The sequence below is a fragment of the Salvelinus fontinalis genome, chromosome 11, assembly GCF_029448725.1.
Source record: "Salvelinus fontinalis isolate EN_2023a chromosome 11, ASM2944872v1, whole genome shotgun sequence".
In the NCBI taxonomy this organism is placed as follows: Eukaryota; Metazoa; Chordata; class Actinopteri; order Salmoniformes; family Salmonidae; genus Salvelinus; species Salvelinus fontinalis.
In genome coordinates, this window is record NC_074675.1 from 34,450,102 (window position 1) to 34,475,224 (window position 25,123).

The following is a 25,123-nucleotide window of genomic DNA, read 5'->3' on the forward strand; positions in this document are numbered from 1 at the left end:
CAGCTGTGCCATATATATTGCAAAAGTATTGCAGTCTGGGAATGTTTGAAGAAGTGCAACATTTACCTGGACCTAACTCTGCAAATAGCACTATTGGGTGATTTGAAAAGTCATAGTCAGTCGATCAATAATATAATACTTTTTGCAAAAATATGTAATTTACAATCTATAGAAACTATGAGCATAGAAAGGTTCAGAACTTTTGTGAAACATAACAGTACAGTTGAAAAATATATGGCAAATATATATATTTTGATTTAACCTTTATTTAACTAGGCAAGTCAGTTAAGAACACATTCTTATTTACAGTGACGGCCTAGGAACACTGGGTTAACTGCCTTGTTCAGGGGCAGAAGGAGAGATTTATACCTTGTAAACTCAGGGATTTGATCCACCAAACTTTCGATTACTGGCCCAGCACTCTAACCACTAGGCTACCTCCTAATCAATGCCAAAAATGGATGGTGTTAAGAGACAGATGGGAGGGGTTGATGGTAGCTGAAGGGTGAGATTAAAAACAAACAACATATAACTATTGTAAAATACCTTGTGTCCGTAAAATGAATATAGAATGTATAAGCTGGAAGTAGAAGCCTATGTGTTGTTGTCCATTAGTTTACTCCAATTAGGGGTAAAATACATATATTTTACCCCTAATACATATAAAATACATATATTTTTAAATGGGGAGAACAAGTATTTGATACACTGCCGATTTTGCAGGTTTTCTTACTTACAAAGCATGTAGAGGTCTGTAATTTTTATCATAGGTACACTTCAACTGTGAGAGACGGAATCTAAAAAAAAAATCCAGAAAATCACATTGAATGATTTTTAGTTATTAATTTGCATTTTATTCTGCTATTTATTCTGTTACCAATAATATTTAGATGTTAATATTGTCTTCTGATTATAATTATTAGGTCTCATCTTTTAACAAAATGCAATATAGTAACTTCCAAAATGTAAGTAGGTATATCTTGCTGTTGATAACACAAAAATGGAATGGCTTGTCCTGCTCTTTGTGAAAACCCAGAGTTCATTGAGTAAATTTTGGAAAAAGAGTCTTGGTTCCTTTCTAAACATGGCAATGTGAATGCAAAGAGGACTCCGACCACAAAATAGGTTAAGTGAAATGGCAAAAGAGTTGGGGTCCTCATTCAAAGGCATGGGCAGTGTGAATACAAAGAGAACTGAGTTATTTTGCTTTTCTTTTACCCAAGAGTTCAGTTTAAAGAGGACTGAGAGCGGTTATTTTGAAGAGGACTATATGTGAAGATAGTCACACGCAGGAGTATTTGCTTTGCACAAAGTAAAATAATTTTCCATATGTGCATTTTACTTTATTCATTTCATCTATTGTTGAAGAAGTCAGATTGAATTCAGACTATAAATGCAACCCTTGACAATACACATTCACAGAAGGCACACATTCACAGAAGGCACAAATTCACAGAAGGCACAAATTCACAGAAGGCACACGTTCCGATTGTTCAAGCGGATTGATTGAATACTTCACAGATAAATGACAGCAACCAGAGCAGAGCACTTAAGGAGACTGAGAGAACCTACTGTACAACACATGCATTGAAACACACACACATTATCTAGCTTTATTCAATACTTGACAGAGCAAGCCTTGAGACATAGCGCACATTCTCTGTGACACTCCAAGATATGGAGACAGTAGCAAACACACAATACCTTTTGACGACAAATACCTATTGAACACAAACACACTCGCTACCGGACAGAACTTATCGACACAACAAGAGTCTCAACAATTGTCACACTTTGTGACTAACAAACCGTTCTAGAGACAGTAGCAACAAACTCACACCTATTGAAGACTTAGAGAGACCACAAACGCACATTATTAAGCACACATTGACTGACTTGCCTGGTTAAATAAAGGTTGAATAAAATGGTTCAAAAACAATCTATACCTGTACGTAGGGAGTCAGCTGTCGACGAATAAAGGCCTTTATGCGGTGAGTGAGTCCACTCAGATAAGTCCTGTAGAGTGCACAGCCACTTCTCACGCTCACACTCAAACTCACACACTCACAGCAGAGACGCAGACCAGGCTTGTGTGCCCAGTCCAAATGGGGCATGAGGGAACACACTCGGGTGTAAGGAGAGCGAGCAACAGAAGGAGAGAGAGAGATCTGCTCCCTCCATCTGCTGGTGTAAATCAGTGAGCTGAGTCTCGCTGCCAAGAGATCATTTCACGTAAACACTGGGATGGAGGGGGGGGGGGGGGGGGGGGGCTGAATCTGTGGGGGGAGGGGAGAAGGGGGATAGAAGGGAAAGAGAAGGAAATAAGTGTGGATGAAAGGGTTGGAAACGGGAGAGATGTAGGGGAGAGACCTGAAAGGGAGAGAATGAGAGGAAGGGAAGGGAAGTGGTACGTAAGATGGGGAAGGAGGAGGGATAAGTCTGAACTAACTAAGCTGTCCTGGCTTGATTTAATAAGTGATTTTCCCTATCCCCTCCTCCCTCTCCTTTCTCTCTGCTCTTCTCCTCTCTCCCTCTCTTTTCTTTCTATCACGCACTTCTCGCTGATTGGCTCTTCCCCTCTCCCTCTCTTTTCTTTCTATCAAGTACTTCTCTCTGATCTGCTCAGAGAGAGAAAAAAGAGAGGGAGAGGAGAAGGGAGATAGAAGGGATAGAGAAGGAAATAAGCGTGGACGAATGGGTTGGAAACTGGAGCGATGCATGGGGAGAGAACTGAAAGAGAGAGAATGAGAGGAAGGGAGGGGGGAAGTGGGACGTAAGATGAACAGGGGATGAAAGGGAAGGAGGGGGGGATAAGTCTGTGAACTAACTAAGCTGTCCTGGCTTGATTTAATAAGTGATTTCCCCTATCCCCTCCTCCCTCTCCTTTCTCTCTGCTCTTCTCCTCTCTCCCTCTCTTTTTTCCTCTCTATCACATACTTCTCTCCGATCTGCCCTTCTCCCCTCCCTCTCTTTTCTCTCTGGCCTTATCCTCTCACTCTCTTTCCTGTATATCAGTACTTCACTTTCTCCCGCTCTTATCCTCTACTCCTGGCTTTATTCCCCTTCAGCATAGAAAAGAGAATCACAGGGAGATCTAGCTCAGCTATTTCTTCTAACGCCGTCCCTCCTTTAAAGGAGAAATAGGATAATAGGTATTTCTAGACTTTCTGCACTCTCTGGTTGTTGGAATGTATTTTACTGTGTAAATAACTCATTTGGAAGCGTGTTCGAGTCTCTTTTACTCCTTTCTTGGTTCAATTATCTGTGGATAAGAACCAAGTGCATGTTGAGTAAGAAAATATCCAACTACCAACAACTAAATCACTCATGATAAGTGCAATTATACTTGTACTGTTTTGCCTTTCTTTAACCAGGCAAGTCATTCAGAACATATAGTATGGTCTCCCGGGTGGCGCAGTGGTCTAGGGCACTGCATCACAGTGCTAGCTGCGCCACCAGAGTCTCTGGGTTCGCGCCCAGGCTGGGCTGGGTTCGCGCCCAGGCTCTGTCGCAGCCGGCCGCAACCGGGAGGTATGTGGAGCGATGCACAATTGGCATGGCGTTGTCCGTATTAGGGAGGGTTTGGCCGGTAGGGATATCCTTGTCTCAGTATGTAAAAATGTAATAAAATGTATGCACTCTACTGGATAAGAGCGTCTGCTAAATGACTAAAATGTAAATGTAGTACTATTTTATGAAAAATTACCTGTTTTAGCAGATTTAGCTATCTGGCTAAATCTGGCACATTTACAGAAATGTTGATTGATGTGCTTTATCCTGTCAAATAATTGTAATGGAAACAGTTAATGCAAAGGAAGTGAAACCAGTTGGTTCAGGGTGGAAGGTGTTTTTGGAGACTGACATATGATTCAACTGAGCTAGTTCAGGGATACAACAAAAAATGTGAAACGTCCGGGGGAGTCCCAGAGGATACGTTTGAAACCCACTGAACGAACCCCCTGTGAAAACCAACATTGTGAAGAAGAAATGTTTCCTAAACCGCATCCTGTACAGGTCCTAAACTCAAAACGCATGGCGCACACTACATAGTGTATCTCCTTACATTTTTACATTTACATTTTAGTCATTTAGCAGACGCTCTTATTCAGAGCGACTTACAGTAGTGAGTACATTTGAATACTTTTTTCGTACTGGCCCCCCACACTGTTCGTACTGGTCCTTGGACCCAGATGTATCTCTTAGTAGTATTTGTTGTGTGTTAGTATGATTATTGTGGCATCAGTAGCCTCTGAAACATTAGAAAACTGTACACCCATCTGAGACCACACTGGTTCCCTACACAAGCATATGATTTAAACCATACGTGCAAGTACATGACTTAAAATATGTTTCCTGTATTCTCTTAAGATGTAGTGTATGTATGTAGAGTATGTAGGAAAAACTCAAAATGAGAAACAAACCTTCTGAGCCTGAGCTAGAGGTGTTTTTGTAAGTGTCACAAAAACGCAACATTGGGCTACAAACATATATTGATGGACACGTTTTAAAGTTAGGGAAAGATTGAAATGTACTTGGGGGAGGGGTGGTCCAAGATAGGGGAGGGTTATCAAACTTTTGTTTTTGCTTTGGGGAGGGTTGTGTGGTTTTTTATTGGGCACGGGGAGGGTACTGAACACTTGCTCTTCTGCTCATATTTTCTCAATAAACAATGGCTTGACTTGCTTCTAATATTACCCTAATAAAGTTTAGAAACTTTTGTGAAGATTATGGATGGTGTGGTTATTATTAAGTGTGGAAGGACCACCAGGTGGCAGGCTGGTCCCATGGATAGTAGCCCAGCCCGGCATGTGAGTAAAGGCTATCAGAGAGAGTTAAGCACAGCTGACGGTACTAATCACCTATTTTCTTCCCCCTACAAGAGAGAGGAGGGAACCGGCAGTGGGGGAGACTGGAGGGGAAAAAAGTGATTGATTCACCAAAGGAGAGGATTTACCTGACGAAAGGGAGAAGAAGAGGATAAACTACCTCTTTGGAAGGGCAATCACGGATCCGCACCACCTCCCGAAAGGAGCTCTCCACGAACGGATATTTGAGGCAGTGAAACACCCGTGATTTATGTCACAGTTAAAAGTTACTCACCTTGTGTTCCTTATCCCTGTAAAGAATACGATTTGTGTTATCCTTGTGAGATCATCCTTGATTGTGGCAGATTGTTTAAGAAGAAAAAAAATACATCAATAGAGAACTTTGTTCAATGTAAGAATACCTGCTCCTGGGCCTCCCGGGTGGCGCAGTGGTCTAGGGCACTGCATCGCAGTGCTAACTGCGCCTACAGAGTTTCTGGGTTCGCGCCCAGGCTCTGTCGCAGCCGGCCGCGACCGGGAGGTCCGTGGGGCGACGCACAATTGGCATAGCGTCGTCCGGGGTAGGAAGGGTTTGGCCGGTAGGGATATCCTTGTCTCATCGCGCTCCAGCGACTCCTGTGGCGGGCCGGGCGCAGTGCGCGCCAACCAAGGGGGGCCAGGTACACGGTGTTTCCTCCGACACATTGGTGCGGCTGGCTTCCGGGTTGGAGGCGCGCTGTGTTAAGAAGCAGTACGGCTGGTTGGGTTGTGCTTCGGAGGACGCATGGCTTTCGACCTTCGTCTCTCCCGTGCCCGTACGGGAGTTGTAGCGATGAGACAAGGTAGTAATTACTAGCGATTGGATACCACGAAAAATTGGGGAGAAAATGGGATAAAATTTAAAAAAAAAAAAAAAAAAAAAAAAGAATGCCTGCTCCTGACTCGTTTATTCTACCTTCCCGCTGTAGAGCAACCTAAAAATACTTGGTCCGCTCACATTGGTAGAGAATGTGGGCATTAGGTGGACGAGTTACCCAAGGATAAGTAAGGAAAAGGAAAATCTACCTGTAGACACAGAGGAACCATACAAGAGGGATGGATAACGCTCTCCTACAACAGTTGATCACGGCACAGCATACCACCGTAGAACTCATGCAACAAGAGCGGAGCCCGGCGAGAAGAACCGAGAGTGAAGCCGAGAGCGGCTGCTCGCCTCTCAAAGGAGAGGATGATAGGAGGATGATATTGAGGCTTTTATCATGCCTTTCGAAAGGACGGCCACCTTGGATGAATGGCCCCCCAACAGAATGGGCGAACGCGTCAGCGCCTCTTTTGACCAGGATAGCCAAGGAAGCCTACTATGACCTGCACCCTGTCAAAGCTGCTGACTATGGGCGACTAAAAACCGAAATTCTGTCCCGTTACCAGCTGACTGCCCGAGATAGAGTCGTTAAGTTCCATCAATGGACCTATATGGCCAACGAACCCGTGCGGGCCCAGATCTTCGCACCCATACGACTAACAAAACAGTAGCTGGAACCCAGAAAGGGAGTTGGACATGTTGTAGAGACTCTCGTAGTGGACACGATTTTAAGGGAAATACCTATGGACTTAAAAAGGGTTGTGGGGCAAACAAACCCCTCGTCAGCAGACGACATAGCATGTTCGAATAGAAGGACGAGACGTGGTAGCCATTCTCGACTCAGGAAGTATGGTCAAATTAGTGGAGGAGCAGATGGTGACCACAGCGACACTGCTACCAGACAAAGTAACCGTATCCTGTATCCATGGAGACACCCACTATTACCCCACCGTGAGTCTGTCCATTCTCACCCCGAAAGGAAGGTGTACAGTCAGGGCAGGGAAAGTACCCCAGCTGAAGGTGCCATTATTGATCGGGAGAGCCTGTCCCCTGTATAAGGAGCTTCGGCAGACAACTTTACGAACCGAACAAAGGGGATCAGGTCTCTCTATCACATGCCATGGTCCGTCCCACCACAGGGGGGCAGGAAAGCAGAGAAAGAAAAAACCCAAGTCCAAGCCCGAGGGAGTAGCTCTACAAGGAAACGTAGCCTCGGCCTCTACCTCTGGAGCAGAGGAAGAAATACAGACCCAACGCCTCCGACAGCTATTCCAGGAAACATCAGATGAAGACACCTGCGAAGGGTTGTACATGACAGAGGAAGGAAGGCGCGACCAAAGGCTACAGGATATGTTTGAAGCCCAGTCAGAGGAGGGAACATGGAAGGGATTCTCCTCGGGCACCCCCAACAGGGATGGGGAACAACCTCCACACCCTTCTACAGAGGTCGACTTGCCCCAAGAATTAAAGGGACAGTTCTCCACAGCTCAGCATAGAGACCCAGACCTACGGGACGCCATGAGGAAGGTGAAGGTGATCGACAGGAGAAATGTCGACGGGTCAGGTGAGCCCTCTCTTCCCTACTATGCAGTCAGGCATGCTCTTGTATTGGGTCGTGCAATGAAGGGGGAAAAACAGGAATTACTAATGGTGCGTAGACCATACAGTACAGAGATACTGTCCTACAGCTAGCCCATTCCCATGTCCTAGGAGGACACCTGGCAAGGGACAAAATGATCAACAGAATGATGCAGAGGTTCTATTGGCCCCGTGTCACCCGAGATGTGGCCAGGTATTGTAGGACGTGTGATCAATGTCAGTGTATTGCCCCACGGCCACACCGGCGTAATCCTTTGATTCCTCTTCCCATTATAGAGACCTGCTTCGAACGCATAGCTATGGACCTCGTGGGACCCCATCCGGGGGGGGACCCCTCGCTGGTCGACGATAGAACATGTTATCCTGATGCGGGACCGACTGTCGGCAGTCTGGCCCATAGTAAAGGAGCATATGGAGAAGGCGCAACAGACTCAAGGTCGTGCCTACGATAAGTCAGCGACACCCAGGGAGTTCACCGTGAGAGAGAAAGTTATGGTACTCGTGCCCATGGCCGAATACCAATTGCTGGCACAGTGGAGGGGACCCTACGGAGTAACGGAGAGGGTCTCACCGGTCAATTACCGCAACAAGCAACCTGACAGGAGGAAGAAGGTCCAACTCTATCATATCACTCTGCTGAAGAAGTACAAGAGAGGAGGGTGTGGCTTTGATGGCAGTGGAGGACAAGGAAAAAGAGGAGGCCCCGCTACAGGTACGCCGTGGCCGAACTCTCCTGCAGGAGCAGTCGAGACAGCTAGACAAGCTGATTATGCAATTCGGCCAGGGTATTCTCTCCCTTCCCAGGACAAACAGATGTCCTGTTTCACCATATCCACACCGAACCAGGCAAGAAGGTGCATATCTGGCCTTTCTGGATTCCTGAGGCATGCCGAGTCATCGCTAAGAACGAGGTAAGGGAAATGCTGAGGATGAGGGTGATCGAGCCATCTACGAGTGAGTGGTCCAGTTCCATAGTCCTGGTCCCCAAACCTGATGGTAGTATGAGGCTCTGCAACGACTTTAGGGGCATAAACGCCATCTCTACAGATCGACGCGTATCCCATGCCTTCGCCACACCGGAGGGGCTTTTTCAGTATGTGAGGATGCCCTTCAGACTGTATGGTGCTGTGACGACTTTCCAATGCCTCATGGATGCCATTCTACTGCCCCATCAAGAGTACGCAGCAGCGTATATAGACGATGTGGTCATCAACTGCGAGGACTGGGATAGCCACTGCGGGCGGTGCTTGTGGGCTTGGAGGCTACAGGGCTGACAGTCAATCCCCAAAAATGCTGCCTGGGCCTGTCTGAAGCGCAATACCTGGGATGCACTGTGGGGAATGGAAAAATATGTCCACAGGCAGAAAAGACCTGGTCAATTCGGGACTGGCCTCGGCCCCAGACGAAGCGGGACGTCCGACCCTTCTTGGGAATAACAGGGTATTATCGCAGTTTCATCCCTGGATATGCAACCATTGCCACCCCCTCACAAATCTCACCAAGAAAAACCTGCCAAACCGTATAGAGTGGAAGGAAGACACGGAAGACGCCTTCCAGCCTGTGCTTTGATCCCGTCCTGCAGGCCCCCGACTTCTCCCAAGAGTTCATTGTGCAGCTAGACGCCTCAGATACAGGGCTCGGGGCCGTCCTAGCTCAGGATGAAGGTGAAGCAGAGAGGCCTATGCTCTTCATAAATAGGAAGCTCTGTGATTGGGAACAGAGAAATGCTACCGTAGAGAAAGAGGCCCTAGCCATTAAGTGGGCCCTCGATTACTACCTACTCTGGCATAGGTTTGCCCTCGTTACTGACCATGCTCCCCTCACGTGGATGGCCGGTAAGAGAAACAATAACAACAGAATAGCCAGATGGTTTCTTGCATTACAACCATTCTCTTTCCATGTCATCCACAGGGCCAGAACGAGGAATGGGAATTACGGACACGCTGTCCCAACGCGACCAAGACGGCGCGTCTGGCGCCCGGCCCTCCGGTCCAGTCCTGAGGGGTGAGGTATGTGGAAGGACCACCAGGGGGCAGGCTGGTCCCACGGATAGTAGCCCAGCCCGGCATGTGAGTAAAGGTGATCAGAGGCAGTTAAGCACAGCTTACGCTACTAATCACCTATTTTCTTCCCCCTACAAGAGAGAGGAGGGAACCGGCAGTGGGGGAGACATTGTGTTCCTTATCCCTGTAAAGAAGAAGATTTGTGTTATCCTTGTGAGATCATCCTTGATTGTGTGGGATTGTTTGAGAAGAAAAACATTTCTCAATAAAGAACTTTGTTCAATGTAAGAAAACCTGCTCCTGACTCGTTTATTCTACCTTTCCGCTGTAGAGCAACCTAAAAATACTTGATCCGCTCACATAAGCTTTAGCTACAACAGGCCTATGATATAACGGCAGTGCGTCTTTATATCTATCAATCTATCAACTGCATCTGACAGTTGAACTTGAGGTGAGGAAGGCCTACCAGATTTACTCCTATAATCTAACATTATACTGCTTATCTTTATACAAAATATTCTGATTGAAAATGTACATATTAGCCTCCTATACGTCTACATCTGTATAACAGACGCAGTAGCCATCTGACATAAAGAAATGCATGTCGGTGTCGTAGCATGCCACTGGCATATCACTATCTCTCTGGGGTTAGGCCTAAGCTTCTCTTCCTTAATATAGGCTATATGTATTTATTAAATCGTTAATATCATACAGTGGACACCTAAGCCTATAGGCCTATGCATGCAATAATCTGATCCATTTAGTGATCAAATCTCTGACAGCTGAACCGTGAGGTGGACAATTGTTGTTTTAAAAAAGTAGCCTAAAAACCAATACAAAAATTGGCTATAAAGTTTTGCATATGCTACACATTGAAGGAATAGTGTTTTTGTAATTTGTTATAGGCTGTTTTTAAGGATGGAAATGTGTGTTTAGCCAATATTGAGAGGAAACTTCTTCAACGGGAATTTCTCCTCTTGGCCTTAATGAGGATTTTGACTTGTAACCTTTTTTATAGTTTCAATATGTCTAAATTGTTTTTAAAAATCCGAAATTGAATATTGTACGTCTATTACTGATCACATTCCCTGTTTATGACCATGTATTTTGATACATTGAATGTTAATATTGTGAAACTATGTTAGAAATGAAAAATGTTTACCTTCTGTTTCAGGAAGTGATGTCACTGAGTACTGTCCCTATATATAGGACCTTCCACCCCCACCTGGGACATGGATGCCTGATGAACAAGAGTCGAATATCTCTTGTTTATTGATGGCGCTGGCTATGCCAGGTCGGATCTGAATGCATATGGATTTCCATAAAATGTCTTAAATGTCCGGTAATTTAAAATCTTGCCTGTCATGTTGTCCAAAACCAAATTTTCCTAAAGGAAACTCTGTAATGGCATATTGTTATAATGAAGATTTTTTAATATTCACACTAAAATGTGTCACCAATTGGATGGAAACCTAGCTAGTGCTCTGGTCCAGTGTCACTTTGATTATGCGTGCACATCATTGTTCACCAGCAGCCCCAAATATCTAAATAATAAGCTACCAGCCAAACAAGCTTGTAAGAATTGTACTTAAACTCTCAACCTTATTGCGCAATCCCAGTCACTTTAAAACATTTTTATTTTTTTAATTTACTGACAAATAAAATCTATCAATCCAAACTGTGCAGCGGCCAATTGATGAATGGAAAGATACATCTTCTACAAAACACCAAATCGTTTAACGACATTCGGAGATTGTCAAGCCAAGCCTTCTGTACTGGGTAAACCTACAAGAAGGTAGGGAGGGATGTATTTTCTGTATGTTGAGATTGATATAGTCAATTATTGTTGTGTTGAAAAAGCAAACCATGATATCGAAGTGCCAGAAGTCTGTATGCTTTGTTTATTGGTTGTGTGGTGCATTGGCACAGAAACCTGTTGGTGGAAAATGTGTTGCATATATTTGATATCATTTTAAATATGGCATCAAAAAACAGGTAGGGAGAGTGAGCTCCTCCGTGGTGGTCGGCGAACCCACAACCTTCTGGCCCGTAGCCCTGCGTGGCATCGACTGTGCCACAAATGCATGCCGAAGTGTCAAAGTCGATATCCACGTTTACAAACGCAGCGTCGCTACGGTTATTGTTATTTGTGATCGTAACATTATTTTGAGTTAATTCTATGAGGGGGAGGGTGTTACATTTATTTTACTGTGCAAGGGGGGCACAGATAGAAATTTACTGGGGGGAGCGTCATGTGAAAATATTTATAACATTAGGGAGGGGAGTTTTTTTTTTTCAATGACACCTTAAGTTGGACCAGCCCCTCCAGTACATGTTGATCTGTCCCTTAATTTTCGGCAATTCTACATATTTGCCATGGGGCATAGAGAAAATGTTGCAATTTTAAAGCAAGTTTTCTGCAATTCTAAACATTTTGTCATTGGGTGGAGAGGATTTAAAAAAAATGTATAACACATTTTATGCAATTCTACTGACTTTGACATTGGGCAGAGAAAATGTGTTTTTTTTTACAGCTAATTTCCTGCAATTCTATCCATTTTGTCATGGGTTTGAGATACACTTTTGCAGTTTCAAAGTCAATTTCCTGCAATTCTACACATCTTGCCATGACTTAGTATGCCATGTTAATATGATATCTGAGTGACAATGACAAAACGCTTCCGCATGCTTCCCAGACGAAACATTTCGGAACAGACAACATTTTATGATGTTTCTGTTCTCTTTTAGTCTTCGCCAAGTTTTTTCTGTTGTTCATGAACACAAAACATTTTCTTGACGCAAGCCGACGTTTGTAGCCAAGGCCCTACGCCACTTCGTCAGTTATTTGGTCAACAGTAGGGATTCTCAATAAAGTGTTTGTTTTCATTCAGTGAAAGACTAATCGTGTTTGTACTTGGGAAATACTGCACCAGACATCCTAGTTAGATGTAAAATTGCACGACTAAGATCTCCTATGCAAAAACATAAACTAAGTTACAATTTCTTGATTTGTCTTAGATGAATTCAGACTATTTTGAGGCAGTCTCAAGATGGACAAACAGTACTATTGTCGTTTCTCAAGCAAGGTCTTGTGAGGGAGTATGCGAGCACACTCGTACGGTTTGCCTAGCCAAGTTTGGCTAGGCTCCAGCTGAAGCGAAGCCTGCTGACGCCTTAACAAAATCAATGGGGGACACCTGGAGGTTAGTGCCCTTGGCACATGCCCTGTCCGGTCAGTATATGGTCATGATTACTACAAGATTAGAAAACTGGATAGACTAACTACAATCTAAAAATTCTTAGCTGACATGTCAGTGACTGACATAACAAGAGAAAAACTAAAGAATTATGCACAACCAAATTTTCAAAATGCTAAATTTAAAAATGTGACTATTCTTACTCTCAATAGTAAGTTGAGACCCCTAAAAAATACACTGAGTGCACAAAACATTAGGAACACCTTCTCTTTCCATGACAACGACTGACCAGGTGAATCTAGGGGAAAGTTTACAAACACTTAGGTTGGAGTCATTAAAACTAGTTTTTAAACCACTCCACAAATTTCCTGTTATCAAACTTTGGAAAGTCGGTTAGAACATCTACTTTGTGCATGATACAAGTAATTTTTCCAACAATTGTTTACAGACAGATTATTTCAGTTATAATTCACTGTATCACAATTCCAGTGGGTCAGAAGTTTACATACTTACATGTTGACTGTGCCTTTAAACAGCTTGTAAAATTCCAGAAAATGATGTCATGACTTTAGAAACTTCTGATAGGCTAATTGATATCATTTGAGTCAATTGGAGGTGTACCTGTGGATGTATTTCAGTGCCTCTTTGATTGACATCATGGGAAAATCAAAAGAAATCAGCCAAGACCTCAGAAAAACAATTGTAGACCTCCACAAGTCTGGTTCATCCTTGGGAGCAATTTCCAAACGCCTGAAGGTACCACGTTGTAACGGTTTCTCTCCTCCTCTTCGTCTGAAGAGGAGGAGTAGGGATCAGACCAAAATGCAGCGGGTTGTGAATACATAATGAATTTATTTAAAGACGAAGACGAACACGAAAAACACTTGGAAAATTACAAAACAACAAAACGACGTAGACTGACCTAAAGCATGAGAACTTACAAATACACGAAGAACGCACGAACAGGTACAGACTACAAACCAACGCTACAGTCCCGTGTGGTACGAACATACATACAGACACGGAAGACAATCACCCACAAACAAACAGTGAGAACAGCCTACCTTAATATGGTTCTCAATCAGAGGAAACGTCAAACACCTGCCTCTAATTGAGAACCATATCAGGCAACACATTAAACCCAACATAGAAACACAACACATAGAATGCCCACCCAGCTCACGTCCTGACCAACAAAACAAAGGATTAACACAATACCTAGGGTCAGAACGTGACACACGTTCATCTGTAAAAACAATAGTATGCAAGTTTAAACCCTATGGAACCACACAGCCGTCATATCGCTCAGGAAGGAGATGTGTTCTGTCTCCTAGAGATGAATGTACTATGGTGCGAAAGGTGCAAATCAATCCCAGAACAACAGCAAAGGACCTTGTGAAGATGCTGGAGGAAACAGGTAGCAAAGAATCTATATCCACAGTAAAACGAGTCCTATGTCGACATAACCTGAAAGGCCGTTCAGCGAGGAAGAAGCCACTGCTCCAAAACCGCCATAAAAAAGCCAGACTACAGTTTGCAACTGCACAAGGGGACAAAGATCGTACTTTTTGGAGAAATGTCCTCTGGTCTGATGAAACAAAAATAAAACTGTTTGGCCATAATGACCATTGTTATGTTTGGAGGAAAAAGAGGGAGGATTGCAAGCCAAAGAACACCATCCCAAGTGTGATGCACGGGGGTGGCAGCATCATGTTGTGGGGCTGCTTTGCTGCATGAGGGACTGGTGCACTTCACAAAATAGATGGCATCTTTATGATGGAAAATTATGTGGATATATTGAAGCAACATCTCAAGACATCAGTCAGGAAGTTAAAGCTTGGTCGCAAATGGGTCTTCCAAATGGACAATGACCCCAAGCATACTTCCAAAGTTGTGGCAAAATGGCTTAAGGACAACAAAGTCAAGGTATTGGAGTGGCCATCACAAAGACCTGACCTCAATCCTATAGAACAGTTAAAATGTGTGTGCGAGCAAGGAGGCCTACAAACCTTACTCAGTTACACCAGCTTTGTCAGGAGGAATGGGCCAAAATTCACCCATCTTATTGTGGGAAGCTTGTGGAAGGCTACCCAAAACATTTGACCTAAGTTAAACAATGTAAAGGCAATGCTACCAAATACTAATTGAGTGTATGTCCATTTCTGACCCACTGGGAATGTGATGAAAGGAATAAAAGCTGAAATAAATAATTCTCTCTACTATTATTCTGACATTTCACTTTCTTAAAATAAAGTGGTGATCCTATCGGACCTAAAACAGGGCATTTTTACTAGGATTAAATGTCAGGAATTGTGAAAAACTGAGTTTAAATGTATTTGGCTAAAGTGTATGTAAACTTCCGACTTCAACTGTAAGTGCCTTTGAACGGGGTATGGTAGTAGGTGCCAGGTGCATCGGTTTGTGTCAAGAACTGCAGCGCTGCTGAGTTTTTCATGCTCAACAGTTTTCCATGTGTATCAAGAATGGTCCACCACCCAATGGACATCCAGCCAACTTGACACAACTATGGAACACTTTAGACACCATGACTGACGAATTGAGGCTGTTCAGAGGGCAAAAGGGGGTGCAACTCAATATGGTGTTCATAATGTTTTGTACACAAAGTATACGTGTATACAGTGCATTCAGGAAAGTATTCAGACCCCTTCCCTTTTTCAAACTTTTTGTTACATTACAGCCCTATCTAAATTTGATTAAATAAATACAAATTATAATCAATCTATACACAATACCCCATAATGACAAAGAGAAAACAGTTTTTCAGAATGTTTGTAAATGATTTAAAAATGAAAAAACGAATTATGTTATTTTTTATTCAGACCATTTGCTATGAGACTCGAAATTGAGCTCACGTCCATCCTGTTTCCGTTGATCAACCTTGAGATGTTTCTACAACTTGATTGGAGGCCACCTGTGGTAAATTCAATTCATTGGAAAGGCACACATCTGTCTATATAAAGTCCCACAGTTGAGAGTGCATGTCAGAGCAAAAACTAATCCATGAGGTCGAAGGAATTGTCCGTGGAGCTGCGAGGCAGGATTGTGTCGAGGCACAGATCTGGGGAAGGGTACCAAAAAAATTCTACAGCATTGAAGGTCCCCAAGAACACTGGGACAGTGCATGATACCCAACACCAACACAATCATTTGTATATTATGTTATAAATGGTTAAACCAAATACATACATTTTCCTGAATGAACTTGAAAACATTTTTTGGGGAAAAAACAAGATGCTGTCAATTACTGCAGCAGTCAAAAAGAGAAGCAGCAGGGATTTTTTTTTCTTGCACAAAGCTTTTGGAGGCCACCAAAAAAATCCTTCCTGGAAAAAAACTCCAGCCCCCAACTTCCCATTCCCATGTTCAGATGCTTTGAGTCGGAGCGCCGGGTTGAAGTTGGAAAGTCACCGTCAGCAGTGTGTGTGTGTGTGTGTGTGTGTGTGTGTGTGTGTGTGTGTGTGTGTGTGTGTGTGTGTGTGTGTGTGTGTGTGTGTGTGTGTGTGTGTGTGTGTGTGTGTGTGTGTGTCAGCAGTGCAGCTAGACTGAGTGAGAAGCAGATTAAACAAAACAAAAATATATTACCTTTGACCTTTAGAATTGACCTCTGGAGTGGCCAGATTCCACCAGGTTCCATGAATCCTGTCGTCTCAAAATAATATTTTAGAGAGAAGTTGTTTTCCCGGCAACACACAGACAGGTCACTGACCTCCTTCCTGTAGACTGTCTCATCTTCTTCGTGTCATCAGCAAACTTGATGATGGTGTTGGTGTCCTGTGTGGCCACGCAGTCAAAGGTGAACAGGGAGTACAGGAGGGGACTAAGTACAAACCCCTTGTGGGGCCCCCGTCAACTTCTTGTCAATAGGGGGGCGCTGTTTTCACTTTGGAAAAAATCGTGCCCAATTTAAACGGCCTCGTACTCGTTCTAGATCATACAATATGCATATTATTATTACTATTGGATAGAAAACACTCAGAAGTTTCTAAAACTGTTTGAATTATATCTGTGAGTAAAACAGAACTCATTTGGCAGCAAACTTCCATACAGGAAGTGAAAAATCTGAAAACGAGGCTCTGTTTCAGGGCCTGCCTATTCAACTGGCTTTTATTTATCGATATGTATGCACTTCATACGCCTTCCACTAGATGTCAACAGGCAGTAGAAGGTTGAATGGGGTGTCTAGCTTGATCTGAGACCGAATGAGAGCTTTTGGAGTGACAGGTCCGGTATTTTGTCACTTTTCCACGGCGCGCGGGGGATCTCGACATTGTCTTCTGAAAAGCGTTCGGTATACACGGCGAATTGCTCCGGCTCTGATTTTATTTGATACATATGAGAAAAACATCATAAAGTAGGATTTTTCAACCGAGATTGATCAGTTTATTCAACGTTTATTGGGACTTTTGGAATTTTCCGTTCTTTGCGCCAAGAGTTGATGGGCATGTTCGCGCCACATGGCTAGCCAAGGTTGCTAATTCGACAGAGTAAATGGACATTCTAAAACCAAACAACGATTTATTCTGGACCAAGGACTCCTTGCACAACATTCTGATGGAAGCTCAGCAAAAGTAAGACACAATTTATGATGTTATTTCGTATTTCTGTGGAATATGTTGACTCCAACAGGGCGGAGAATATGTAAGCGCTGTCTCACAATAATACATTTTGTATGTTGTAGTAAAGTTATTTTTAAAAATCTAACACAGCGGTTGCATTAAGAACCAGTGTATCTTTCATTTGCAGTACAACATGTATTTTTTGTAAAGTTTATGATGAGTTCTTTGATTAGATTAGGTGACTGTCCAAAATATCTCCGGAGATTTTGGTGAATTGTTGCTACATATTCACAATGTATAACCACGATTTGCAGCTCTAAATATGCACATTTTCGAACAAAACATAAATGTATTGTATAACATGATGTTATAAGACTGTTATCTGATGAAGTTGTCCAAAGGTTAGTGATTCATTTTATCTATATTGCTGTTTTTGTGAAATCTATGCTGGCGGTGGATAAATAGCTTTATGTGTTTGGCTATTGTGATGAGCTAATATAAATCTATATTGTGTTTTCGCTGTAAAACACTTAAAAAATCGGAAATATTGGCTGGATTCACAAGATATTTATCTTTCATTTGCTGTACACCGTGTATTTTTCATAAATGTTTTATGATGAGTATTTATGTATTTCACGTTGCTCTCTTTAATTATTCTGTCTGCTTTGGTGCTATTTGTGATGGTGGCTGCAATGTAAAACCAGGATTTGTGGCTATAAATATGCACATTTTTGAACAAAACATAAATGTATTGTATAACATGATGTTATAAGACTGTCATCTGATGAAGTTGTTCAAGGTTAGTGATTAATTATATCTCTATTTGTGGGTTTTGTGAAAGCTACCTATGCGGTGGAAACATGGTGAAAATATGCTGTTGCGTGTTTGGCTATTGTGGTTAGCTAATATAAATACATATTGTGTTTTCGCTGTAAAACATTTTAAAAATCGGAAATGATGGCTGGATTCACAAGATGTTTATCGTTCATTTTCTGTATTGGACTTGTGATTTCATGAAATTATATGATATCCCTGTCCCGTTAGGCTAGGCTATGCTAGTCAGCTTTTTTGATGAGGATGCTCCCGGATCCGGTATGGGTATGAAGTAAAGGTTAAGGATCAGCGTGACAGAGGGGATGTTGCCTACCCTCACTATCTGGGGTCGGCCCATCAGGAACTCTAGGATCCAGTCGCAGATGGAGGTGTTCAGTCCCAGGGTCCTAAACTGGGTGACGAGCTTGGAGGGGGACAATGTTGATGAACGCTGAGCTATAGTCAATGACCAGCATTCTCACATAGGTATTCCTCTTATCTAGGTGGGTGAGGGAAGTGTCTGTGTTTGTGTTCAGTCCTCCCAAGGGTCCTCTCCATCTCTATCATAGTAAAAAAAACTCTCCAGATGCAAAGCATCACATCTGGCTGGCGTCTATGTGGCTCCCAGTTACACTGCTCACGTTACTGCTGGTGCCACTAGGCTTAAAACCGTCTGCCTGTCACCAACCAAGCTTTTTCATTCTGCGATCCAGCAAAGAACACAGACACCTTCTCTCCAACCTGACCAACATGTCTCTCAGAAGCGTTCCAATCCTCAATCCAGCCAGGAATAAATACACCCTTTGGATTATGCGATGACTCACAAACGGCTGACAAGTCAACCCTCACTGAACTGAGAGATTCTGGAAGGGAACTGTTAGAACGTTCTAATCTAAAACAGATTAATGAATGAGCAAACAAACGGATGACTCTTCACTCAAATATTTGCATCTCTGTCTCCAATACTTTTCCTGTGCCTGTTTATACAGTACTACAGGGATTATTGATGATTGTCCAATAACTTGACCCACATAAAAACTATTGCATTTCATTCTTTACGCTGTGGCCATCATCCTGTCAGGAACAACTGTCGGTCCGGAACAACAGCACAGTGAGGAACCAATTTGGCCACAAAAGCCTTCGTTATGCAAGAGATACATGTGCTGGGTACAGGAGGAGAGGAGAAGTGTGTGTGTGTGTGTGTGTGTGTGTGTGTGTGTGTGTGTGTGTGTGTGTGTGTGTGTGTGTGTGTGTGTGTGTGTGTGTGTGTGTGTGTGTGTGTGTGTGTGTGTGTGTGGTAAAGGAGAATAGAAGAAGGACAGGAGTTGACCTTGTCCCTGTGGTGAAGGAGAGGACAGCAGGGCATGATGAACACACACACAAGTCTTTCCTTTCTTTCTGCTGTGTCTGTTAGGAACAACAATTTGGGAACATAGGCTTTTGTTACGTGACAGAAACATGTACTGCAGGAAGACAGGAGAACAGACATGGGACAGTGGTTGACCTGTGTGTGTGTGTGTGTGTGTGTGTGTGTGTGTGTGTGTGTGTGTGTGTGTGTGTGTGTACGTGTGTGTGTGTGCGTGTGTGTGTGTGCGTGTGTGTGTGTGTGTGTGTGTGTGTGTGTGTACGTGTGTGTGTGTACGTGTGTGTGTGTGTACATGAGTTGACATGGTCCCTGTAGAGGAGAGGACAGGATGATGTGCACACACACATATGTTTTCTTTCTTTCTGTCTGTCAGGAACAACCGAACAGCAGGGGAAAAGCCTTTGTCACATAACAGATAAATGAGCTGGGGACAGAATAACAGAAGAAATGACAGACACACACACACACACACACGTCTATCCTGTTTTCGCCAGTAGAGTAGTGGAACATTGGTAGATATAGACTCTATGACCTGGATATAAAGTGCCTTCGGAAAGTATTCAGACCCCTTGACTTTTTCCACATTTTGTTAGGATACAGCCTTATTCTAAAATTCATTCAATTGTTTTTTCCCCTCATCAAATCGACACACAATACCCCATAACAACAAAGCAAAAACAGGTTTTTAGACATATTTGCTCATTTACATACAACAAAAAAAAATATATCACATTTACATAAGTATTGAGAACCTTTATTCAGTACTTTGTTGAAGCACCTTTGGCAGCAATTACAGCCTTGAGTCTTCTTGGGTATGACTCTACAAGCTTAGTACACCTGTATTTGGGTAGTTTCTCCCATTCTTCTCTACAGATCCTCTCAAGCTCTGTCAGGTTGGATGGGGAGCATTGATGCACAGCTATTTTCAAGCCTCTCCAGAGATGTTCGATTGGGTTCAAGGCCGGGCTCTGGCTTGACCACTCAAGAACATTCAGAGACTTGTCCCGAAGCCACTCCTGCGTTGTCTTGGCTGTGTGCTTAGGGTCGTTGTCCTGTTGGAAGGTGAACCTTCACCCCAGTATGAGGTCCCAAGCGCTCTGGAGCAGGTTTCCATCAAGGATCTCCCTGTACTTTGCTCCATTCATCTTTGCCTCGATCCTGACTAGTCCCCCAGTCTCTATTGAAAACACCCCCATGGCATCATGCTACCACCACCATGCTTCACCGTAGGGATGGTGCCAGGTTTCCTCCAGACGTGATACTAGACATTTAGGCCAAAGAGTTGAATCTTGGTTTCATCAGACCAGAAAATCTTGTTTCTCATGGTCTGAGAGTCTTTAGGTGCCTTTTGGCAAACTCCAAGCAGGCTGTCATGTGCCTTTTACTGAGGAGTGGATTCCATCTGGCCACTTTACCATAAAGGCCTGATTGGTGGAGTGCTGCAGAGATGGTTGTCTTTCTGGAAGGTTCTCCCATTTCCACAGAGGAACTCTATAGCACTGTCCGAGAGACCATCGGGTTCTTGGTCACCTCCGACCAAGGCTCTTCTCCCCCGATTGCTCAGTTTGGCAAGGTGGCCAGCTCTAGGAAGAGGCTTGGTTGTTCCAAACGTCTTCCATTTAAGAATGAATGAGGCCACTGTGTTCTTGGGGACCTTCAATGCTACAAACATTTTTTGGTACACTTCCCCAGATCTTTGCCTCGACACAATCCAGTCTCGGAGCTCTACGGACACTCCCTTCGACCTTATGGCTTGGTATTTGCTCTGACATGCACTGTCAACTGTGGGACCTTCTATAGACAGGTGTGTGCCTTTCCAAATCATGTCCAATCAATTTAATCTACCACATGTGGATTCCAATCAAGTTGTAGAAACATCTCAAGGATGATCAATAGAAACAAGATGCACCTGAGCTCAATTTCTAGTCTCATTGCAAAGGGTCTGAATACTTACAGGACCTGTCAAAAGTTTGGACACACCTACTCATTCAAGGAATTTGATTTATTTTTTAACTTTTTTCTACACTGTAGAATAACAGTGAATACATCAAAACTATGAAATAACACATGTAGTAAGCAAAAAAGTGTTAAACAAATCAAAATATATTTTATATTTAAGATTCTTCAAAGTAGCCACCCTTAGCCTTGATGACAACTTTGCACACTCTTGGCATTCTCTCAACCAGCTTCACCTGGAATACTTTTCCAACAGTCTTGAACAAGTTCCCACATATGCTTAGCACTTGTTGGCTGCTTTTCCTTCACTCTGCAGTCCAACTTATCCCAAACCATCTCAATATTTTTTTTTATTTTACCTTTATTTAACTAGGCAAGTCAGTTAAGAACAAATTCTTATTTTCAATGATGGCCCTTGTTCAGGGGCAGGAGGGGCTTCCGCCTCTTGTTCAGGGCCAGAACAACAGATTTTTACCTTGTCAGCTCGGGGATTCAATCTTGCAACCTTTCGGTTACTAGTACAACGCTCTAACCACTAGGCTACCTGCCGCCCCAATTGGGTTGAGGTCGGGTGATTCTGGAGGCCAGGTCATCTGATGCAGCACTCCTCCTTGGCCAAATAGCCCTTACACAGCCTGGAGGTGTGTTGGGTCATTGTCATGTTGAAAAACAAATGATAGTCCCACTATGTGCAAACCAGATGAGATGGCGTACTCGCCGTATGTAAATTATATTTCATTTTTTCACATTTCTAAATTTGTTTTCACTTTGCCATCGTGGGGTATTGTGTGCAGATTGCTAAGGATTATTTTTATTTAATCAATTTTAGAATAAGGCTGTAACTTAACAAAATGTGGAAAAGGTCAAGGGGTCTGAACACTTTCCGAAGGCACTGTAGAAGGAGAGATGAGAGGCAGCGAGAGAGACAGAGAAAGACAAAGAGAGACTTCCCATCCACTTCCTTCATCAGCATGTCTCAGAGAGAAGCTGCCAAAGCGTCCTCGTTCCCTCAACTGACCGCACAATTAGTGATATGCATAAATACCAGTCATGTGTATATACCACCTAAAGCGAGACCGATTCAAGTCCAAGACCGGAGCAAATCGAGTCCGAGTCAAGACCAAGACCAAAGGGGGTCAGAGACCGAGTCAAGACCGAGACAAGATCATGATTGTAATTTTGTAAAATCACCACCACAAAATGTCCAGTATTTCTATGTTCATATTTCAGAACAACATATGGATTCAGAATAGTGAAAAAATCTATGCTGAGGGAAAATAGAGCCACTCTACAAATTATTACTAACCCAAACACAATCAGGTTTCTACGCCTCCAGAGAAGGGCTAAGTATTTATAAAATAATGATAGATATATATTATTATAATAATATAAAAATAATAATTATTATCATAGATATTATAATATATATATTATATTATATATACAGTGGGAAGAACAAGTATTTGATACACTGCCGATTTTGCAGGTTTTCCTACTTACAAAGCATGTAGAGGTCTGTAATTTTTATCATAGGTACACTTCAACTGTGAGAGACGGAATCAAGAACTACAGGAAATGTATGATCTCTGTAAACAAAGGTTTCTGTACCAAATATTAAGTTCTGCTTTTCTGATGTATCAAATACTTATGTCATGCAATAAAATGCAAATTAATTACTTAAAAATCATACATTGTGATTTTCTGGATTTTTGTTTTAGATTCCTTCTCTGAATTTGTTTTTTTGTATACGGCTTATACCTGCGTATACCCACCACTACACCACTGGCCCTTTGTGTTTTACAAAAAGTGCACTCTCCTGCATGAGTGCGCTAATATTATGGTTGCTGTCCTTCCGGAATCACAAACCTGTCACACACTGAAAGCCTATAGGTTCGCCACTGCTCAAACATGTCTATAATAGATATAAAGGCTGTCAAGATATTAATGTTTCAAGAAAGGAGTGTATATATTTGGCCTGCTGAAGAGGTTTTATGCGCTGACTGAATGGAAGCTGATAATTAGGAGTTTTTTACTCTGCTGGTCTCGGCCGAGACCGAGTACAAATGTATCTGACATGGAGACAACACCGAGACACTCAATATGGGGTCTTGAGACCAAACTCGAGACCGGTACTACAACACTGATAAATACCGACACTCACTCCCTCACACAAACTGAAGGGGCTCTGAGGATCAAAGATCAATAGGTGGATCAAAGATTCATCTGGTAAATCAGAAAGTGAGTGTGTTAGCAGCTTTGATTGGAATACAGGCATAAAGGACCATTTTTTATATATTTGCTCAACCTTTATTTAACCAGGAAGTCCCATGTACTTGAAGAGGTCAATAACAGGTCAACGAGAGGTCAGAGGAGGCGAGCAGAGGTAAGTCACCGGATATCCTAACATGTGTTTGTCCTGTCATATAACAAGTACCTGACCTTTGTAAGAACACTATGAACCTATAAAAAAAGACTCACCCTCCCTCCCTCCCTCCCTCCCTCCCTCCCTCCCTCCCTCCCTCCCTCCCTCCCTCCCTCCCTCACATCATTATAGTCTAACGTATTTGTCCTGTCATATAACAAGTGAAGGCACCTGACCACTGTGGAACAATTAGGAAGCCAGCAATGGTACATTTGGCTTGAACCAGAACAGTGTGGCTTATGAGCAGCAATAGAACCAAGTATGAGCATAGAATGGCATAGCAAATAATAAATATACTGTATTGTTGAAACATCAATCCCATATGAATGTGCCTCATGAGGTCCTCCTATCCAATCTACCCTCCCTTAATGTGTCCACTGAAGTTATTAGTTGGATGTATTCCTATCTGACAAACAGAAGTCAAAGGGTTCATTTGGGTGACACTCAGTCGGACTCTCTTTACTATAACATTGGGGTCCCACAAGGGTCAATATTAGGCTCCCTTCTGTTTACCACCTATATACATGATCTCCCACTTGCTTGCCCACAAGTTAACATGCAGATGTACGCAGACGATACAGTTCTGTAAGTACACTCAAAAAACAGACATCTAGATGTTAACAAGTTAACTGAAGCTATGGTATATGTTTCTAATTCTTGCCTGCATTTAAATATCAAGACTGTTTGTATCTACTTCCTGAAGAAATCCTCTAATTCTTCCCAAAGAGCTGTTCTTGTCAATGGGGAGAATCTGAAAGTTGTGTCTAACTTAAGGAATCTCGGCGTCATTTGGACTCCAACTTGACATTTAAGAAACACGTGACTGTGGATAACACGGTCAAGTTTGGATTACGTAACTTTAGGCCTCTGGAGGCCGCCAAACCATTACATGCAGGCTATGATCTTCGCACATCTGAAATATTGCCTCACATGCTGGTCACAAGCAGGAGCTACAGTACTATTCTGAAACCAATGGAATCACTCTACAAACAAACACTTATTGATAACAAATCAAACAGTTACCACCATTGTCATATCATTTACAAACGTAATTGATTTAGTCAGGATAGCTTTAAGCACTAAGTAGTTGCAAGCCTCGTCTTTCAGATCCTTCATGATCTTGCCCCTCCACCCCTTTGCCGGCATATCATGCTCCAGGAAAGCCCCTCCAGGATAACAAGGGCAGTAGCTAGAGGGGATTGCGTTGTCCCTTTTCGACACAGTATAATCGGCCAATCGGCCTTCTCTGTTAGAGCTACAAATGTCCATGGACTTGAGAAGCTGCACTGATTATTGTACTTTAAAAAAATGTAATTGAAAACATGGCTCAAATCCATCCAAACCGGTACACACGAGTTATCTCTCGTTCCTCATCTGTAAGACGATAGTTGAGGTTAGTGTTGTTAGAATGATATATTATTGTATGTAATGTATTTGTATTTAGTATTTTGTACTGCACTGGGACTACTGGTGCATATTAGCTTTTGGCTAACCCCGGCACATGTATATGGATGTTGCATTAT

At 42.9% G+C, this 25,123-nt stretch overlaps 1 protein-coding gene across 2 annotated transcripts in view; it reads right to left on the reverse strand.

Annotated features, from left to right (window-relative positions):
* arhgap36 (Rho GTPase activating protein 36) overlaps positions 1–25,123 on the reverse strand; it is a 94,580-nt gene that overhangs the window by 56,410 nt on the left and 13,047 nt on the right. The window contains exon 1 of one of the 2 annotated variants that reach the window (XM_055938518.1): positions 1,947–2,233. The exons of the other annotated variant lie outside the window; for it this stretch is intronic. Coding sequence (XP_055794493.1) covers positions 1,947–2,114 — 168 coding nt within the window. The 5' untranslated portion in view covers positions 2,115–2,233. Of the gene's footprint in view, positions 1–1,946; positions 2,234–25,123 lie in introns of those variants that run through there. 2 annotated transcript variants of the gene reach the window in all.